This window comes from Mustela erminea, chromosome 6 (genome assembly GCF_009829155.1).
Source record: "Mustela erminea isolate mMusErm1 chromosome 6, mMusErm1.Pri, whole genome shotgun sequence".
In the NCBI taxonomy this organism is placed as follows: domain Eukaryota; kingdom Metazoa; phylum Chordata; class Mammalia; order Carnivora; family Mustelidae; genus Mustela; species Mustela erminea.
In genome coordinates this window covers 67,277,650-67,298,445 of record NC_045619.1, presented here as the reverse complement: position 1 = coordinate 67,298,445, position 20,796 = coordinate 67,277,650, and the positions used below count along the sequence as shown (strand labels likewise).

At 34.7% G+C, this 20,796-nt stretch overlaps 1 protein-coding gene across 3 annotated transcripts in view; it reads right to left on the bottom strand.

The window, feature by feature from the left end:
* Window positions 1-2,375: 2,375 nt before the first annotated feature.
* Window positions 2,376-20,796, bottom strand: part of INTS13 (integrator complex subunit 13) — a 28,519-nt gene continuing 10,098 nt past the window's right edge. Inside the window, exons 6-17 of one of the 3 annotated variants that reach the window (XM_032347599.1) lie at window positions 20,335-20,425; window positions 18,436-18,564; window positions 16,778-16,862; window positions 14,074-14,163; window positions 13,807-13,914; window positions 12,559-12,737; window positions 11,302-11,472; window positions 10,896-11,050; window positions 10,375-10,605; window positions 8,049-8,188; window positions 3,413-3,548; window positions 2,376-2,667 (exon numbers count right to left, since the gene is read on the bottom strand). In XM_032347599.1, coding sequence (XP_032203490.1) covers window positions 2,628-2,667; window positions 3,413-3,548; window positions 8,049-8,188; window positions 10,375-10,605; window positions 10,896-11,050; window positions 11,302-11,472; window positions 12,559-12,737; window positions 13,807-13,914; window positions 14,074-14,163; window positions 16,778-16,862; window positions 18,436-18,564; window positions 20,335-20,425 — 1,555 coding nt within the window. In that variant the 3' untranslated portion in view covers window positions 2,376-2,627. The remainder of the gene's footprint in view (window positions 2,668-3,412; window positions 3,549-8,048; window positions 8,189-10,374; window positions 10,606-10,895; window positions 11,051-11,301; window positions 11,473-12,558; window positions 12,738-13,806; window positions 13,915-14,073; window positions 14,164-16,777; window positions 16,863-18,435; window positions 18,565-20,334; window positions 20,426-20,796) is intronic. The other 2 variants (XM_032347600.1, XM_032347601.1) reach the window with 2 other exon arrangements.

Sequence of the window (20,796 nt, the reverse complement as noted above, 5' to 3'; positions counted from 1 at the left end):
AAACCAGGTGCACGCTCACACATTCTCCCTGTCACCTGTGGGACAGATAATGGGCTAAGGTCTCTCTAAGCCTTAGGCTGTGCTGCCTTGAAGGGTGTTGCAGGTAAAGTCAAGCTATTTCTTGTACCCACTTCAATGTTTCCAGATCTGTATTTTTGTTTGTTTTGTTTTTTGCTCTAGTGGTGTGTTAAAACTTCTCTAGAAATATGGACTTCCACAAAGGCTCTTTTTGTTCATGGGTAATTGTTTCAGGTAATATATTCTAGGGGCTCCTGGACCATGGCAGAGAGGGACTGGATCCAATTCACAAACTAGTGCATAGTCCATAGCTAGGACCAAGGTCTGTCTACCCATTACCTGACACACAGGTAAGCGAGATTCCTCCTAGGTTCTTTGGCATCCGATGCTGGATCTCGCAGTTCCCTCAAAGGTACTTTTGTCTTGGGTGAAAGCCAAATTTTTGTTTTTGGGGTTGGGGAGAGATAAAAACGAGGGATGTCTTTTGCTACCATAATGCTATTGTCAAAATCTTTTAATTAGAAGTGCACCTGTTCTCTCTAGAGTAACTTTGATTCCTGCAATCATTAAGTCTGGACTTAAGCTTAGATTCCAGTTTTGAATGGGTAACTTTTTTAAAATTTAAATTCTATTTCTCTTGACCAGTAAGTCCTTAATATAGTTCCTGTTTCAAAAGAACCAACAACTAACTGTCATTCTTCTATATTTGTCCCAAAATGGTCACTTTCATCAAAAGGCTGGAGTATGTATCTCAAGATAAGGCCAAGTATAGCCTGACACTCTGTGGGGGTGGTGAATTGGGAGATGCTCAAAAGACAGTTATGCAGTTGAAGAGTCAGCTGGATAACGCTGACAACCAACAACATGGAATAATACAGAAGGCCATTGGTACAGCAGTTCTAAATGCAGCCACAGAAATATCTCCCCTTCCCCTTGGTAGAATATAACAACAACAGTTCATAAGTGGTACCTAAAAATGGAGACTGCAGTTTAGAAAAGACAAGACTCAACAGGTAGCATGGTCCCAGCACACTGGAAAGGGAGAAGCATAAGTCAAGAGTACAAACGGATCCCAGCTTTTGAAGATGCACTGCAAAGGAATGATTCTGGATGAAGACACAAACGAGGGACTCCAAGTGGGCACAAGTTGAAAACTGGGTATCAGGAACAAGACAGAAGATCAGAAGATCAGAACACAAACAGAATTATATATGATGCAATAATTCAAGATGGGATTATAACTCCTTAAATCTTCAAGGCACTAATCAGGCCTGCTCATTCCTGTGCATAGGTGTATATTTATACACAGTTGTGAAGATAAAAACACTATAGCTTAGAGGAGTGGACAGATGCAAGGGCTGGGACCAAGACAGGAGTTGATAAAAGAGAGCAATGTAAATTTCACTGGCTTGACAAGGGAGCCCACCAAACCCTTGTTTAAACTGCAGTAGTTTAAATAGAAAATACTGAATCTCTATGTTTAAGCAAAGCTTTTGTCTCCTCTAGTAAACACTCAAGGAAAAATAACAAGCCTCGAATTAGCATTTAACACTGAAACCTGTTTCTTGTAGCATGTTATAAGCCTCCAGAAGAAGCAGCAAAAGAAGTCTCACCAAACATACACCCTGTAACCATGACATGTGACAGATAAGGAGACCAAGATTCTATTCTGAGTTAAAAGCAAACAACCTAGTAACTTCCTTTCTTCTAAGTCTATGAAGTAATCTTTATAATCCTCTTTAATATGAGAAGTCAGTGGACAGTACATTTTTAGCAGGAATAACATGCAACATTATTCAAATGGATAATATAAATTCTGCTTTTAAATGGCTAATACCGGGCGCCTGGGTGGCTCAGTGGGTTAAGCCGCTGCCTTCGGCTCAGGTCATGATCTCAGGTTCCTGGGATCGAGTCCCGCATCGGGCTCTCTGCTCAGCAGAGAGCCTGCTTCCCTCTCTCTCTCTCTGCCTGCCTCTCCATCTACTTGTGATTTCTCTCTGTCAAATAAATAAATAAATAAATAAATAAAATCTTTTAAAAATAAATAAATAAATAAATAAATAAATAAATAAATGGCTAATACCTACACCACCTACACAAAATAAAATATAAAATAAACAAAAACAACATTCTTATTTGGAAAAGCACTGTATATATGCTGCAGATTAAGAGAAAATATTTTATATTGAGTATTACAAATCTCACCTAAATCCTGATAGTTCTTTTTTAAATTTCTAAAAATGACAGCCATCAAATAAATTACCTGTCTTCTCAAAGAATACTCCAATATTTTGCACTTCAGAAATTTTTAGTTTTTATTTGGCAAAGAGAAGCCTAAGAATTTTTTAAAAAACATTTCCAGAGGGAACATCCTTTTACCATAAAATAAATTTGTGTGATTTGGGAGGACAAATTTCAAATGTATATTTTTTGATATATGTGCCAATTTTACAATTAATACAAAAAAGATAAAGTTAGTTGAAATATTTTAAAAATGTAAAAACCAGTCCAGGCAACATAACTATACAATCTTGCTGTAAAAGTACTATATCAAATTCTGCCCAAAATATGTATGCAATATAGTAAATTTTAGTTCCTCAAGTCATTCTTCACTGTCGGCTGGCTTTGCCATTTTCTGTCGTCTCCATTCTGAAAAACAGAAGGAAAAAAATGAGTGGTAAAACAAAACATTCAGTAACTACCCATATTTTTTCTCCAACTTTCACACGAAATTAAACTATTCATAGGACAAAAGAACATCTGTCCTTTAGAAAAGGACTACAGTTGGGTCTCTCTGGTTACTCTACCTTCCTTGTTTCACAGATAGAGCAAAAACTGAAGCTCAGAGAAATAAAGTCACTTTCCCGACTTTTTCATGGTACCCACTCAAGCTTAAAACTAAGGAAAAAACCTCTACCATTTACTCAAAAATTTATTTCCTTTTCCACTAAAGAACTCCTTTACCAATACATTTTCAAAAGGTCTTCCAAAAAGGATGTTAAAATCATCAGACCTGAGATTTATTTAATTAAAATCAACATTTCTAATACTGTAGTACTTAATAGAAATGTATTTCTCTCCCATTTTTTATAAGAGTCAGTATTGTATATTAAGTGTTCCCTGATTTTTCCCTCTATGATGTTTATTGAGCAATGAAATCCTCTAAGGATTACAATAGATTACAATACAATCCTCCAAGAGTTACAATCAATATAATCAAGTCTTTTATAAGTACCAAGAATCAAAGGAGTTAATTTTTTCTCTTTATAGGTAACATGTATCAACTCATATTAGCAATAAAAAAATGCTGAACACAACAAATAAGCAGTGTTTATTACTTTAACTTGTAATAAAGCAATTAAAAAAAACAATTTCTACAATAAATAATACAGACCCATTTTCCTCTTTAAGATGCTGATATAATTCAGCTCTGTTATTAACAGAGTTCAAACGTCCAGCAAACTCCTGATGTTTTCTGGAATTGGCAGTGTTGATTCTATTACTCCACAGGGATAATAAGGACACTGGCCCTGGTGTTACATATGAAAGAAGAGAAACAAGGTAGAACTCATTACTTAAAAATTTTCAAATTTAAAAAATTCACCTTTAATTCCATTGTTCATCTTATAAAATTAAAGCAATATCATCTTTCCCTTATTCTAAATGTCCAGGGGTCCCCAAGACCAGTTACTAATTTGGTGATTTGCTGGAAGGATTAAAGTAACTAAATATAAAGTTACAGTCTGGGCTAAGAACCACTGCAGCAACAGAGTAAGGATACACAGCCAGATCGATAAGAGGAAGAGATACACCAAGCAAAGGACAGAAGAATCCACTTGCAAGCCTTCCATGCTCTCTCCCTACAGAGAGGGTTCACACCAAGTGCACGGTCCCTCCAGCAGCAAAAATGCAGCTGTGTGTGTAGAAAATTTTTGCCCCAAAAGCCCGTGTAAGACTCAGAACCGTGGGTTTTTATTAAGAGCTGGACACAAAAGCATTCTCTACCAAACTACAATTACCAAAGTCTAGACTCTCAGGTAGAAGGCAAGTGTTCCGATGTAAGACAAAATAACTTCATCATTCAGGGAATGTGTTAGAAGCCAAGTTCCTAGATGCCAACCAATGGCCAAACTTAATGATAACAGCTTCAAGCTTGCTATTTTATCTCGTTCCTACACAATACAAGAAAAAGGCAAAGCACTAGCGCAGTCAAAACAATTTTGAAAAGTAGAAAAAAGAAGACTCACTACCTGATTTTAAGACTCTGCTTATAGTGATCCTAACAGTGTTGTATTAGCAAAAGAATAGACACATGGACCCATAGAACAGAAAAGAAAACCCAGAAGCAGACTTCCACATATAAAATTAATTGATATCTGATAAAGGTGCAAAGGCAATTCAATGAAGAAAAAAATAGCCTTTTCAACAAATGCTGCTGCAACAATTGGGACATTACATAAAAAAGAAAAAGAAAAAAGAACATTGACTCATATCTTATACCATATGGAAAAATTTTTTTTAAAAACCTCAAAATGGATCATGGCCTAAATGTAAAATCTAGAAGTATAAAACTCCTAAAAAAGTATGTAGGAATACTCTGTGACTTTGGGCAATGCAAAAATTTCTTATCGATAACACCAAAAGCATAACCATAAAATTTTTTTTTTATATACTGGACTTCATCAAAATTAGAAACTTTTGCTCATAAAAGTCAGTTAGGAGAAAGACAAACCAGACTGGGAGAAAGTATTTGCAAATCACGTATCCAATGAGGCATCTGTATCCAGAAGAAACAAAAAATTCTCAAAATGCAACAAAAAACTCTCAAACAACCCAATTTAAATGTAACCATAATATCTGAATGAGCCCTTTATTAAAAAAATACATACAGATGGAAAATAAGCAAATGAAGAGAGGCTCACCATCATCAGTTATGAGGGCAATGGAAATTAAAACCACAATGAAATACTACTACATACCAATCAGAGGAGAAACAAAAGAAATCCAGCAAAGGCTCTGGAGGATGCAGAACGACCAGAACTCTAACTGCTGGTGGGAACACACAATGACACACCCAGTTTGGAAAAATAAATTGGCAGATTCTAATAAAACTAGTTATCTATGTGTTTCAAAAAACCATTGACAAACACACAACACAGATGAATCTCAAATGTATTATGCTATATCAAATAAGCCAACCTCAAAAGGCTGCATACTTTATGATTTATATGGCACTCTGAAAAAGGCACAATTATAGGAAAAGAAAATGTATCAATGATTATGCAGGACTGAGAGTAAGGAGAGTGTAGGATGATTACAAAGGCATAGTCCTAGAGAATCATCTGGGTGATGGAACTGTTTAACTCACAGAACTGCCCATCAAAACAAGAGCTGAAGAGATTTTCACCAAATCTAGAGGGTCTGTTTGGAATAGCCTAACCTTACATGCAAAGTATATGTCTGGCACAAAATTTACTTTGGACAGTCCCAGGAAGTCATTTTTCAAACCAGATGAAACTGAAGTATATAATAAAAGACCTGCAGAAGTTGCTAATCAGAAGAGACATATGACTTAGGTTGTAAAAGAGAACAGAAAAAAAAACCTGAATTTCAAGTATCAGCCTTGAAAGGAAAGTTACAAAAGTTGAAGAGAGTGATTTGCAACCAAATCGCTTCTCATAGGGGCCAATCTATTTAGTGCTTCCAGTCTGTGAAGCATCAGGGATCTATTTAGAATGACAAGAAAAAAAAAAGTGACCAGCAGATGTAGGTGTGTACACAAACTTCTTTTTAAAAATAAAATGGAGGGTGCCTGGGTGGCTCAGTGGGTTAAGCCTCTGCCGTCAGCTCAGGTCATGATCTCAGGGTCCTGGGATCGAGGCCGCATCAGGCTCTCTGCTCAGCAGGGAGCCTGCTTTCCCCGCTCTCTCTGTCAAATAAATAAAATCTTTTAAAAAAAATAAAATAAAATGGAGATAATGGTATATGTGTTTTCGTAGCCTGCTTTTTTCTCCTTTACCTTATATTTTCATTCATTCACTCATTCAACAAGTAATAGTTTAACTTCTATGCGCCAGGAAATTGAGTGGTATGATATAACACTAACTTTTATTTTATTCTTTTTTCTTTTTTTTTTTTTTAAAGATTTGATCTATTTATTGTTCAGAGAGAGAGGGAGCACAAGCAGTGGGAGTAACAGACTGAGGGAGAAGCAGGCTCCCCACTGAGCAGGGAGCTCAATGAGGGACTCGATCCCAGGACCTTGGGATCATGATCCAAGCGGAAGGCAGATGCTTAACCAGTTGAGCCACATAAGTGTCCCACAACAGTAAATTTTAAAAAGCCCTAGCATTTTGGGCACCTGGCTGGCTCAGCTGGTACAGCGTGAGACTCTGAGTCCCCAGGCCATGAGTTCGAGCCCCACATTGGGGATGGAGCCTTCTTAAAAATAAAAAGCCCAATCTTTTTAAATGTTTCAGATTAGTAGTAGAGGCAGGATGTCCATAAGCAATGTCAGTCCAAGACTCTAAGTGCTACCTAGTGTAATCCTGGGATGCAATGGAAGCATCTAACTTAATTATAAATGGAGGTCAGGGAAGTCCTTCCTGAAAAAGGATTTGCTTAAGTTGAAATATGAATGATACACATTAGCAAAAGGGAACAGTAATTACTATTCTTGGGCTATATAAATTCCACCCTATGGACACACTTTTATTTAGTTATTTTTTATTAATAGGATTTTGGTTTCTTTTAACTCTTCTTTTAACTTCTTTTAACTCTGCCATAAATAATTTTTAGAGTTCTATTTTCCAAGGAACATAGAAACATTGTTTAGATTAAACCTAAATTTCTCACCCTAATCAATTGGCAAATTTTGGCCTGTGAAAAATAGAGTAATTTATCAGACATTTATTTATTTCTCAAGCATTCTGGCAAATGCCTGAAGGGCAAATACGGTAAGATCACCCGTATCTCTGACTTCAAAGAAATCAGTAAATGGAGAGTATTTACATGTATCACATTATATATACACAATGTAAGTATATAAAAAACAAACAAGGCTTCTCCCTAGGATCAGCTTCCAAAAGTCATAATACATCCAGCCCCAAGTCTTATTTACTGCCTTAGGGAAGGCACAGTAGCAAGAAACCAGACAGTCCTTGTTACACCATTTGCCATTTATCCTAAAAGGACTAACTCTAATTTATCTTCAAGACAAGTAAAGCCTACAATTTCAGGAGCTCCAAGCCCAATTCATATCTCTGACAGCCAGAATTCCTTAAAGAAGAAATTAAGCATTTCAGTCTATAAGTAAGAGATAAAATGAAATTAAAACATTGTGGGTTGGTTTGTTTGTTTGTTTGTTTGTTTTTTAATTTTTTTTTTTTAAGATTTTTCTTTATTTGACAGATCAGAAGTAGTCAGAGAGGCAGGCAGAGAGAGAGAGAGAGGAGGAAGCAGGCTCCCCGCTGAGCAGAGAGCCTGATGCGGGGCTCGATCCCAGGACCCTGAGACTATGACCTGAGCTGAAGGCAGAGGCTTTAACCCACTGAGCCACCCAGGCGCCCCTGGTTTGTTTGTTTTTAACAATGAAAACATTACTTATAATACCTTTACTGAAAGTCATTCACACCAAATTATAGACAGGTAAATTAGATCTTTCCCTAAGTTCAGTACGAGTTTAAGGAAGAGTTTGAGTTCAGTAAACCTAGCATATCTAATATAGAGTCAAGAATATAAATGAATTCAAGTTCACATAATTAAAATTTCCTAAAACACAGATTTTATAATAAAAGTGTTTATTTTCCAAAGGCTTCGATAATGAAGGTATGACACTACTTTTCCTTTAATACCAACAAATTCATTTTCTGCCTTTGTTTTCCAAGGCTGTAAGGAGAATTTCCCAAACCACATCCAGGAGCAGTTAGTAGCTACTCCTCATATATGCAATAATATTAAATGACACTGCAGAAAAACTAAATTGGAAAACTTTTTTACAAACACAGTTGTCACCACAGTTCCCACTCTACCTTTTGATTTCTCTACTGGTGGAGTTTCATCCATTTCAACCAGGGGCTTTTTGTTTGGAGGTTCTGGGGAATCAGGCGAATCTTTTATAATCTCAGCTTCAGCCAACTCTTCTTTTCCACGTTCTAAGATTCCTTTTAATCTTTCAGAGGGACAAAAAATAAAATTGAAAGTGTTAAATCTAACTGGTTCAATAATTAAACTAGACTTTGCAAATTGGTTTTAATAAAAGATAGCTGCTCTCACAGAGGAAACCTAGAAACTAATCAAAAGATGAACCTCCTCCTAAAATCAGGTAGGAGAACTTAATGAATTAAACTTAATGTTTCCCTTCTCCTTCATCATAATAAGGTAATAATTCACTAATGTAGTTCACTGTAAAATAAGAAAACATGGGAGAAAAATTTAGGAAGTTAAATTTTAAAATGTCAGAAATGTGATCTTTGGAAGAAATGTCACAATTTTAATTTTTACAAATACGGACAAAATACTATTTCAAATTACACTGAAGATTAAGAAATCTACTAACATTTGTGGCCCAGTTTACATGCAGTGGAAATGTATTTACAGTTCACAAATTAAGAACTAAACTCTAATCTCATTTTGAGTTTCATCAGAGAACAGAAACATCTCAAAATATATAAACATCAGTGGTGTCTGAATGAGAATACCTTTTCCCACTCTTCTTAAAGTGAGCTAATTGTGTTCCAGAAATTCAGTAGCCCTAAGAAAGAAATGAACTTCTATGGTCAAAGAGAATAAAATGTTCTACTTATTTTTGGATATAATGATATGATTTCTAGAATTAGCTTCAAAATATTCCCATGTGGGAGGAAAAGTGGTGGTGGTGGTGAGGTGAGTGGCTGTGGATATATGTGAAATGAGATCTGCCATGAATTGTTAAAAATAAATGAGTAACTATTTGTTCTGTTGTTATAGATGTTTGAAATTTTCCATAGTAGGTTCTGTTTCATTTTTAAGGGACTTATTAACATGGCCATTATAGTATTTACCTGATTCTTTTTCTGATTTCTGGCAAGGAGGTAGAAGCCAAAGCCAGCTGAAATGCTATGATACTTTTATTTAGAAGTATTTACTACTGGGACGCCTGGGTGGCTCAGTTGGTTAAGCAGCTGCCTTTGGCTCAGGTCATGATCCCAGCGTCCTGGGATGGAGTCCCACATCGGGCTCCTTGCTCGGCAGGGAGCCTGCTTCTCCCTCAGCCTCTGCCTGCCATTCTGTCTGCCTGTGCTCGCTCTCTCTCCCTCTCTCTCTGATAAATAAATAAAATCTTTAAAAAAAAAAAAAAAGTATTTACTACTTTTTATGTTTTTTTAAAAATGTTAACCTTGATGTTACTGTCTAAATCACAAACTAAGGGAAAAGAGTGTATTACTGAGGAAGGTTTTCAGAAATAAGACTATGCTCTTCCTCTATGCTCCCAAGGATATCCTGTGCCTATTTTTAGAACTGCATTTTCCACACTTTGCTGTAATCAATGACTTACATGTCTATCTCTACCACAACATTGTACATTTTTCCAGGGCAAGAATCTTACACCAAATTCACAACACAAACAAGGCATTCAGTATTTACTGAATAAAGAAATAAAACCATTTTTTAAATATTCATACTACATAAAGCAAAAACTGGTATCAAACATGGTATATTATGATTTTTAGAAGTTTATTAGGAAAAAATTGAACACTACTTTGTCCCAACAGTAAAAATAATTACAACTCTTTTTTTCTGAGAGAGGGAGCATGCACAAGTATGCACACACATCGGGGTAGCATGGTAGGGGTATAGGGAGAGGGAGAGAATTTTAAGCAGGCTCCCCCTTCTAGTGAGGAGCCAGAGTTGGGACTCTATCTCACAACCCTGAGACCAAGACCTGAGCCGAAACTAAGTCAGATGCTTAACCAGCTGAGCAACCCAGGTGTCCCTACAACTCAACCCCACAAGACATCTTAGATTTTTTAAGTTATAAAATCATAGTTATAAAATTAAATAAACATGCATTAAATGAATGTATGAATGTGCTACATGCAGCATGTGATACACCAAAATGCACCATGGTACCCTATTGTCAATGAGGCACCTCTTGGGACTCCTGGGTGGCTCAGTTGATTAAGAGTCTGCCTTCAGCTCAGGTCATGATCCCAGGATCCTGGGATCAAGCCCCACATCAGACTCCTTCCTTAGCGGGGAACTTGCTTCTCTCTCTGGCTGCCACTCCCCCCGATTATGCTCGCTCTTTCTCACTCTCTCTGACACATAAATAAATAAATACATAAAATCTTAAAAAAAAAAAAAAAAAAGAGTCACCTCTCTGAATCTTGCCAAGATTTCTCCTGTTCATAATCTTTCACAGCCTTCTCTGATTTGTCCTCCTTGTCCTCCCTCTTTCGTCCTCGTTTCTTTCGTTCTTCCTCTTCTGGGGGTTTGCTCCTACATGCCATCAGACATTCCAAGACTCTTTGATGTTTCTCTGAGTTGTTGATATGAGCTCTGACAAGGGTTTCTAATTCATTCCACATGATACGGTATTGTTCATCTCTGAAGTAAAGATTTAAAATTGGGTTCTTAAGAAATACTCTTTAAATAATATTGAAGGTCATTTGCTACTGGTAAAATAAAGTAAAAGGAATCATTACACATGGACTTTTTCTTCCTAGACAGTTCATGATGTAACTCTAAGTTATAATATCCAGTTCTGATATTCTGTATTTTGTATCATTTCATCTCAATCATACCTCCAACCATATAATTTACATATGAAATAAGTTAGCTTAAAAACAGTATGTATCAAGTAATGTGATATACAGAGAAAGTAAGAAAAAAACTACCTCTTAGGGCCTTTTCCTCTTGTACCAACTGTGGAAATAGGCAGAGGATCATTTTTCCTTTCCATATCAACTAAGTTGTATATTGTTTTTTGACAGTTTAACACATCTTCTTCTGTCAAAGATTCTTTCACAATAACACTGGCTAATGGAACTACCTGTTAGAATTTTTTTAAGAAATAAAAAGAAAATCTGTCTTGAAAAACAAATATCAAAAGCATCTAGGGAGAACTTCAATTGATTTTAAACATCACCATGGTGAGATAACCTATAACCATCATTTCAATTTTCTATTAGTAATTCTTAATCTACAGCAAACTCCTATATTTGATTCTTTGCTCGAGAAATGATATCTATAAAGAATATATAACCAATCTAGAAGAAAGATTGAAAACTATTTAATACTTACCGCTTGCATGTTAAAAATGGTGGTTTGTGAAATAATCATAGGCCAGTAACGGGTATGTTTTTCTAACTGATCTTTTGCGCGTTCCAAAGGGATCTCAAGACTTCCATCGATTTTGTATCTGGGGTCTAGAAAAGGAGTTAATCTGTTTTCCCTCATAAATTCACCAAAATCCTAATGATAACCAAATAAAATAAAATTAGAAACTATTTTCTAATGTTTCAGTATGGATTACATGTAATAGTCTGTTTCCCTGATGTCTTCTGTCCTGTGATATGCAACAAAGTATTTCCTGTAACAGTCCCCTTACTAATTTTTTCCTTTCTTTTTGAACATGAAACCTATTTGCCTTTATTACAGGGGAGATGAAGAAAGTCTCAAACATAAATGCATTCATGGTTCTACTTTTTAAAAACCAAGGAACATTCATTTTTCTTCCCTTCTATAATTTAACTCTTTTATATCAGGGATTAATCATATTAGAATACCAATGCTTACTTAAAAAATTACCTTGACATAACATCAAAATGTTAACAGTGGTTATCTTTGAATGACAGAATTATAGGTAATTTATAGTCTTTGTTTTTGATTTTAAAAAAAGAAATCTGTATTCCCTAAGTTTTCTATGATGAATGTTTATTAGTTTTCTCCTTATTAAAAAAGATTAAAAAAAAAAAGAAAAGCCTAATCAAAAATAATTACCTGCAGTATGTAACACTTTTTGATTTACAAAGTATATCCTAGACATTAATCACATTTAATTTTTACCACCACCTCAAAGTAAACAACTCTGAAGTACCGAATGTAAAAGAGGGGAGGGGGATTGAAAAAATTAAAATCAGAACAGAACTTCTACCCAAAATAAAACTTCCTTACATATACCTTTAAATAACAAAAATTTAGTGTTATTCCAAAGCAGCAGTGGCCAAATATTGAAAGGTTTTTATTTGCCATTAAGTAATAACTTAAAACAAAATAAACTTCCACCTGAAATACTAGTTCAAATCAATTTCCATTCCTTCCTACAATTTCAGGGGTCACTGCTACCCATATACTTCTAGATACACACTGAATATATAAGGAAGAGTATATAGTGATAAAGAGCTCTTTTGACAGAAAAGTCAAATCAGAAGAATAATATATCATTAACTTCTCCAAACCCCATTTGTCACAGATCTTAGCATGTAACAGCCATTCAGTAACTACCTGCTAAATGGTGACAGAGTCAAAACATAAAATTTATAAATATTGGAATCTTACCGTGATCCGGTAGTCTGTAACTCTGCCTCCGCATCCTTCACTAATTGAAGGCGGATCTTCTAGAATGGATCGAGAACTGCTAAGGACATGTAAAAAAATCTCTCCTCCGTGGCTACTAAGCATATGACTAATGACTTTGGAACCTGACTTTCGTGGTTGTTCCAATAAAACAGAACGACCTGTCAAAAACAAGATTATTCTATCAGTGATGAAGTTCAAATAAACTCTTATTTTTTCCCTTAAAATTTATGTCTAGATTTTTCATTTCATTAAGCCTCATATTTTAAGCAGCATTGGCTAATTCAGTATATCTGCATTTCAAGTCCTAAGAGCCTGAATTCTAGCCTCAGTTTTCTCTTGGTCATGCCAAGTTTACATAGTTATGCAGTTTTCCAAAGTAAGTATAGTGGTCTCTGGTATAATGTTTGGTTACAAAATTTATACATTACAAGTACGTAAGATTTTCCTCCCGGACATCAAGAAGAAAATGGAGACAACTGTTGGATAACTCTTCAATTATCAAAGTTATACAATATTTGGGGGAGAAAGCAAAAAGTCTCCATTCACTTCCACAATACCTCCTATATATCAGCATGGTTATTCTAACTACTTTTTATTTTACATGACGAAAGGTTTTTTAATCTGGACTTTATGGAGGCTGATAATCAAATTTTGCTTAATTTTGACCCATCACATCAGTGCTTTCAAACCTGGGTTGTAATCACTGGTAAAGCTATTTTAAGAATCTAAATCCAGTAAATGGACTCTTAATAATTTTTTTTCAATTTTCGCACAAGGAAACCATGGATTTAAAGTCATGTGTTAAGAATCATATGGTATAATATTGAAAATACAGTGTTTATTTATGGTTAAGGTAAACTGTGCAAAAAAGAAATCCATATATACTTGCAATTTAAAATTCAATAGGCCAAAACAAATAGTCTGTACTATTCTACCAAAAAAATCAACTTAGATTCTAACAACAAAATCTTTAAAAATACTTAAAAAATATATTAAATAACACTTTTTTTAGATACAACAATCTGAAAGGCATAAACTCATCTTATTTTTAAACAGTAAAACTGCTAAAAGGGTTCTTACTATTACGTAACTTTAGAAGTGTTTTAGGAGATAAAATATGTTCAGACTATATTAAAGAGAGCTTTCTAGAATTCAGATTTTCACATTTCTTACTAATAATTGCACTTGTAATATTCTCAGACAAAACAACTAAATGTTGAAAATTACCATTTAGAAGAAAATTAGTAAGGCAGGAGGAAGGTCTACTATTTACGTCTACAGGTGAAATTCGGTAAGCGCCAGTGCAATAGTGTAATTCTGAAATGGAAGAAAACACTGATTTGAAAGAATATAAAGAAATATTTCCATAATTAAAAGAGAAAAAAATGTTCATTGAGGCCCTAACACAATGAAAAACAAAAATTCAAAAAGAAATACATACTTTAAGAACCTTTGATTGGTTCTTTTCTCTCTCAATTTCTTTAAAATACCTACCAATGTTATTTGTCCTGGGTGTGCACCACTTTAATGTTATTGTTTCTTTAAACGAGCCTTCTCTACTGCTGCCTCCTATGTGGGTATCACCTTTAAGAATAAGCCAGAAAAACAATATGAAATAGATCACAAACTTCAAATTGTTAACCCAAGACTTCCAGAACAGTTTAAACTCTAGGAGAGAAAATACCTCTCGGAAAACATCATTTTTATACAGTCTCCTAGAAAGATACCAAGTAAAACTTGGATATTAGCTTTGATTAAAATAAATTATTTAACTATCCTCCATATTTCTTATTAATCAATCATTTCAGTCACTGCACTGAAAACCAACAGCAACATAAAAAAATTTTTTTTTAAAGATTTTATTTATTTATTTGTCAGAGAGAGACACAGTGAGAGCAGGAACACAAGCAGGGGGAGTAGAGAGGGAAAAGGAGGCTTTCCAGTGTGGAGCAGGGAACCCAATGCAGAGCTTGATTCTAGGACTCTAGGACCTCTTTTTGACCTGATGAGAAGGCAGATACATAACTACTGAGCCACCCGGGCGCTTTAGGAGCAATTTTTTTTTTTTAAATTTTAAGAATCCACAACTGCTCCCCTCTGACACCATTAAATGATAAGACAACAAGGTTAAATACTTAAAGAAAGCTTCAGAAATCTAAAATACACAACTGATCATCCTGAATCCTAATGAATTTATGAGAAGAAACATAAAATGAAGGGTCTGCAAAGTAAATATAAAAAAAGATAGAACAGTGAGCATGTTTTGCCTTAATGGAATCTAAAGCACAACATTTAGAGTGACTAGGTGCTAATAAAATAATAATGAACAAATGCAAACTATAAAGTTGACAAAGCTTTGAAGAAGATGTATACAGTACCAGGAGCATCTATAAAAAGATCTGACCTAATCTAAGATATCAGGGGACAGTTTCTTTGAGAAAGTGAAAACTAGTTTTCATCTAAAAGGTAAGTAGAGGGGCACCTGGGTGGCTCAGTGGGTTAATGCCTCTGCCTTCAGCTCAGGTCATGATCCCGGGGTCCTGGGACTTAGCTCAACAAGGAGTCTGTTTCTCCCTCTCCCTCAGTCTATCGCCTCCAAACCGTGTGCATGCGCACACGCTCTCTCTCAAATAAATAAATCTTAAGGAAAAAAAATAATGATAAAGGCGACAATGACTACCAATTCAGGGCTCAGAGCTCCTCAGTTGTTTTGGGAGTGTTGAGTTTTAGGACTCTGAGGCAGTACATGTAATTAGGCAGTAGCAGTAGAATCTGTAGATCTGGAGCTCAGGTAAGATGTGCAGGCTAAAGTGTAAGCTTACTCGTCAAAATCCAGCTCTAATGTCATCTCTGGAAAGCTTGCCTAACCATGGAGGCATAATCACCTGCAATCCCTACATTCTCACAGCATCCTGTTCCTACTGCAAAGCTAGCATTTTACATAGGTTGCCCATATGTCACACATACAACAGGTCAATCAATAACTATCTGAAAGAAATATTTTGTGTCACAAAGAACACTCTTAATATTTTTGTTTTAAAAAGTAAACATTTTATAGGCGCCTGGGTGGCTCACTGGGTTAAGCCACTGCATTCGGCTCAGGTCATGATCTCAGGGTCCTGGGATCGAGTCCCGCATCGGGCTCTCTGCTCAGCAGGGAGTCTGCTTCCCTATCTCTCTCTCTCTCTGGCTGCCTCTCCATCTACTTGTGATTTCTCTCTGTCAAATTAATAAATAAAATCTTTAAAAAAAAAAGTAAACATTTTAAAAGTTGGTTATTACCTCACAGATTCTTAGTAATTTCCACATACTATATTTTTAAAAACAAGTTATTTACATTCCTTTGTTAAACATAAATAAAACCATTTATCTTAACAGTTTTTCTCATGTTAGAAATCTGTATTAGGTTAATTTCAAGATTCCTTATACATGTAACAAATGTTATGACTGGTTGAAGGTACTAACTTCAGAAAAGTTGTATACAACATGATCAAAGTCAACCATTTATTCTCTGATAGCATCAACTTCCATAGAAAATATTCTAAAGGACTTAACACAAATGCCAAAACTTAAAGGCAACATCACTGAACTTTAGGAATGGATGGAATATTACAGTTCATCTAATAATCTTCAATTCAGTAAAGTATGCAAACTGAAGTCTAGAAACATGGGTCTTGCTAGATGGTGGCAAAGATTTAGCTAAAACTCTTATCTATTATCTCCAGAGTCTTCTCCCCCAAACCATGCTGATACAGTTACAGAAATGATTTTGGCGATGGGATCTACTGAATCAATTAATTTTTAGGGGAAAGAAAACAAATTTAAATTTAAAAACAACTGGTTTTTATGCAGGCAAGCTGGAAGTCTATCACTTTTCAAGTCAGTTCTCGTTCTTTTTGCTTTCCCAAAGCAGTTTTTTTTTTTTTTTCCCCAAAGCAGTTTGCTTGCAAAAGGAAACTATGACATGACTGTCATGGCTATCCCTCTTAGTATTTGTTCTAGTCACCTCGTGTTTCCCAGAGGAAAATTCTACAGAATGCTAGTTTCATGGTCATTAACAGATAATACTGTGGAATAAGTGTGGAAGGAAATGGCTACTATCCATCAGGTTTGTTTACTGACAAACTTCTCAAAGTTGTTAGTATGCTTTCATATGTCAGATCTTACAGAATACTAGCTTCCAACATCTCTTACTTACCACTTTTCAGGAAATCCACATGAGCGTCTTTGTGATGAAGCAGTTCCACATCGTAATTGGCAGATGTGTTAGCATGTTGTTCTTCCTTCAAGCAAAATTTAAAATAACTTGGTTTTATTTTCAAAATAATTAAGTTACTTATTGTTCGTTTTGCTTCTTACTTCAAGTGAGGTAAAATACACCCAACAATAATTAGCTATAATGGGAAAGTTTGCTCAGTGATTAATCTATTTAAAGATGCAATAGTTTTCCAAGGCAATATGAACCTATATAAAAATTACTAGCTATATATAAGTAATAAAGTATTTAATGATTTTTCTTACATCAGAATTATCATAAATGATGACTCTTCCAAACCGTTAGATTTTTTACTCCAAATGTACCGTCCTGCCAACACTGCCATAATATTTACATATAAATATATAAATATAAATATTTATATATTTATATGTAAATATTATATAATTGAAAGAGTTTATACAAATTAAAAGTGAAGTAGCTCTTTACAGGAGGAAATAGCATCTTTAAATACCTATAAGAAATTAGCAAATACCAGTTATATGAAATAGCAAATACAGACTAATAAACAAGTTTAGTAACTTGTTTTCACTAATTAGTATATAAGAACTTCAATATTATCTATTTACAAGAAAAAGATATGAAGAAAGAGTCACACCAGTTGCACACAAATATGATCAAATTTAAAAAGCAAGGTATCTGTCACCCTCAGAGTATTTTTCTTGTAATTCATGAAATTACATATATTAAAATATATTACGCTAATTTACTTGATAATTGCTTCTGCATCCAAACCATTCCACTGGATAAGGCTACAATCTCTATTAGAGAGCCAGCCATTGGTATAAGGAGGAAATTAATAATAAACTGATCATATTTCTCACAAAATTTAGTGTTCATCATGTGGCAGCAAAACAATGAAACTGGACTTAAAGCCAATTTGAATGTTTAGATATGGTGACTACTTCATATTTGCAAATGTAACCAATAAAATTAAATTCAACTCTGCTCAGTAAAAATTAACCTGAAGCTTATTATGGGCCAGGCGTTGTGCTGGTCCTAGGCAACTGAGTGATAAAATAATGGAAATGAATAGGTAAAAACAGATTCCTAACAAAATCCATTAGTAAAATCATGTGACTTACATCTTCCGTTTTTCAGCTGGAATATAATAAACTTTTAAAACTACAAGCTATTTTTTCCCCGTCAGACCTATTAGTTACAAACACCTTCATACTAGATGAGTAAGAACAATAATAAAGGAAATAAAAGATCCACTAGGATGCACAAAATAAAATCTAGTAACATACTTGTCAGGAAAAGAATCACAGAAAAAGTAATCATTTAAGACACAGATTAGATTTTGATGAAAATAATGAGAACATAGTTAAAAACAAAAAAGCTGATATACAGTGCTCTTATTAAAAAGAAAAATACAGGATTTTGTTCTGTGATACTTTCTTGTTGCTTTTCACTATGTACTGACCTGGTCAAAGACACTGAATGTGGGCTAGCAAAACAGAAAATATGATATGGGGAGAAAAAGTTAAGGTTCAATTAAAATAAACAATACATGTCAAAAAAAAATATTTAAAAAGCAAAGCAGAGCTTTCAAAATAGCAAGAAAAGGAGCTGCCTACCTTCATTGGAATATTTGTAATAGTAGTTGAAGCCAAGTCAAAATGCTGTTGTACTAAAATATTTAATTTGGTAGCAAGATGCCGTCCTGCCCGAACACTATGAACTTCACTGGTTAAAACGGGAGATAACTACAAAAAAAGTATTAAAAAAAACCCATAAAACATTAATATAGTGTAACCTAGTGCCAATATGTTTACAGATGGGAATATAAGTATTTTTACTTTTTAGAATTTAGAAAAAATAAAAAGGCCCATAAATTAACTATGATCATTATTTTAGCAAAAAATTCTCATACACTCACTCAACAGATAAATACTAAGAACTCACTATATTATCTGCCAGAAACTGAACTATTAGAAGATGTAGCAAATAGGCAAAGTCTTTGTTCTCTTGCAACTTAAGTGCGGAATAGTCTTTGATTTAAATATTTATCTTAGTTTATAGTTTTTACTTCTATTTATCTATATGCAAAACGATTTGAAATGGCCGAGAGAAATACTATAGAAAACAATTAATTTTGTGGAGAGGAAAAAGCCCTGTAACTAAAATTACTTATTTTAATAAAGAATGTGGAAATTGCCATAAATGTCATATTTCATCACCAAAAAATGCAATCAGGCTACCAAAAGTTACTTATAACAAGATTATATAAGCCTTCACTCAGTCCAGGGTATAATATTTAGTGTAAATAAATTTTTAGTTATCACAAAATAAAGCCAACATGCACCCACATTATCAAAAGAGGCAGAAAAACGTTTTAAAAAAAAGGAGGGGCTTTCACTGGAAACCACCTAAAAACACAATGATAGAGTTAATGACCTAAAAATACCACTTAACTATTGAACACTTGGGTAAGGTAATACTTCCCATGTTTATATAAATTAAGGCTAAGTGAAAAACCAGAACATAAGAACATACACATTTAATATAACTATATAAATCCATACATCTATTTTCTAAACACAACACTGATGGAGAATATTATGTGATACAATCTATTTAAAAATCAGCAGACTCATCTTTTCCCTTTAAAATTGTTCAAATTTATTTAAAAAGTAAAACCAAGATTAAAAATTAGTTTTAGCTTTGTCCTCTGGACATGTAAAATTAATTTTATCGGAGTCTATTTTTGTTAAAAAGTATATTGCCTTTCTAATGATGAAAAATAGATTTTTATACAATAAAAAGTCATTAAAGCAACTGAAATCCATTACAGTAACTGAAATTTTAGGAACAATACAGACTATGTATGGTTTTGCAACACATTTAAACTTCAACAGGCAAGCAAAACAGAAAGCATTTTAACATCTATGATTGTAACATAAGAATCATCCTAAGTGTTTTGCCATAGAGATTGCTTTGAAACTCTCAAGACCTTGGCAGAAAATGTTGGCAATATGATCATTTTTATGCTAACCCTTTTTTAAAATTTTTATTTATTTATTTATTTGACAGAGAGAGAGAGATCACAAGTAGGCAGAGAGGCAAGCAGAGAGAGAGAGGAGGAAGCAGGCTCCCCGCTGAGCAGAGAGCCCGATGCAGGACTCGATCCCAGGACCCTGAGATCACAACCCGAGCCGAAGGCAGCGGCTTAACCCACTGAGCCACCCAGGCGCCCCAACCCTTTTTTTTTTTTTTTTTAGAGATTTTTTATTTATTTATTTGACAGATAGAGATCACAAGTAGGCAGAGAGGCAGGCAGAGAGAGAGGGGGAAGCAGGCTCCCCGCTGAGCAGAGAGCCCAATGCAGGGCTCAATCCCAGGACCCAGGACCATGACCTGAGCCGAAGGCAGAGGCTTAACCCACTGAGCCACCCAGGCGCCCCTATGCTAACCCTTCTCAGCGCTTCTTATTAATAAATAACAGTGATCTGTCCTTGCATTACTTCCGCACTTACCTCCTTTTTAGGACGATCAGATACAAGGCTGTCTTCACCAACTGCGTAAGTATGGATCAAGACCAGCTCACACTTCTGAATCTGCATGAGACTTAAAGAGAAACTTCTTACTTAGAATATAAGAATACACAGTATGTAAAGAATCCAGGTTGGTAAACTATTGAAAGTTTAATATATCAAAACAGTATATCTCTATAATCGGATATTGTTGTTAACATAAAAGCTAAATATTTAGAAAAACCACATAATTGCTGTACTAATACGAATATGAATTTACTACAAATGCAAAAATGATACTTTCTTGTGTTTGAAAAATAAAGGAAAATGTCTTGTAATCAGGAATAATTTTTAATAGATAACCGCCACAGAGAAAATGAATATATTGTGTATTTGTTTCTCTTTTACTAATGATTTTTGGGGCCCCTGGGTGGCTCAGTGAGTTAAAGCCTCTGCATTCGGCTC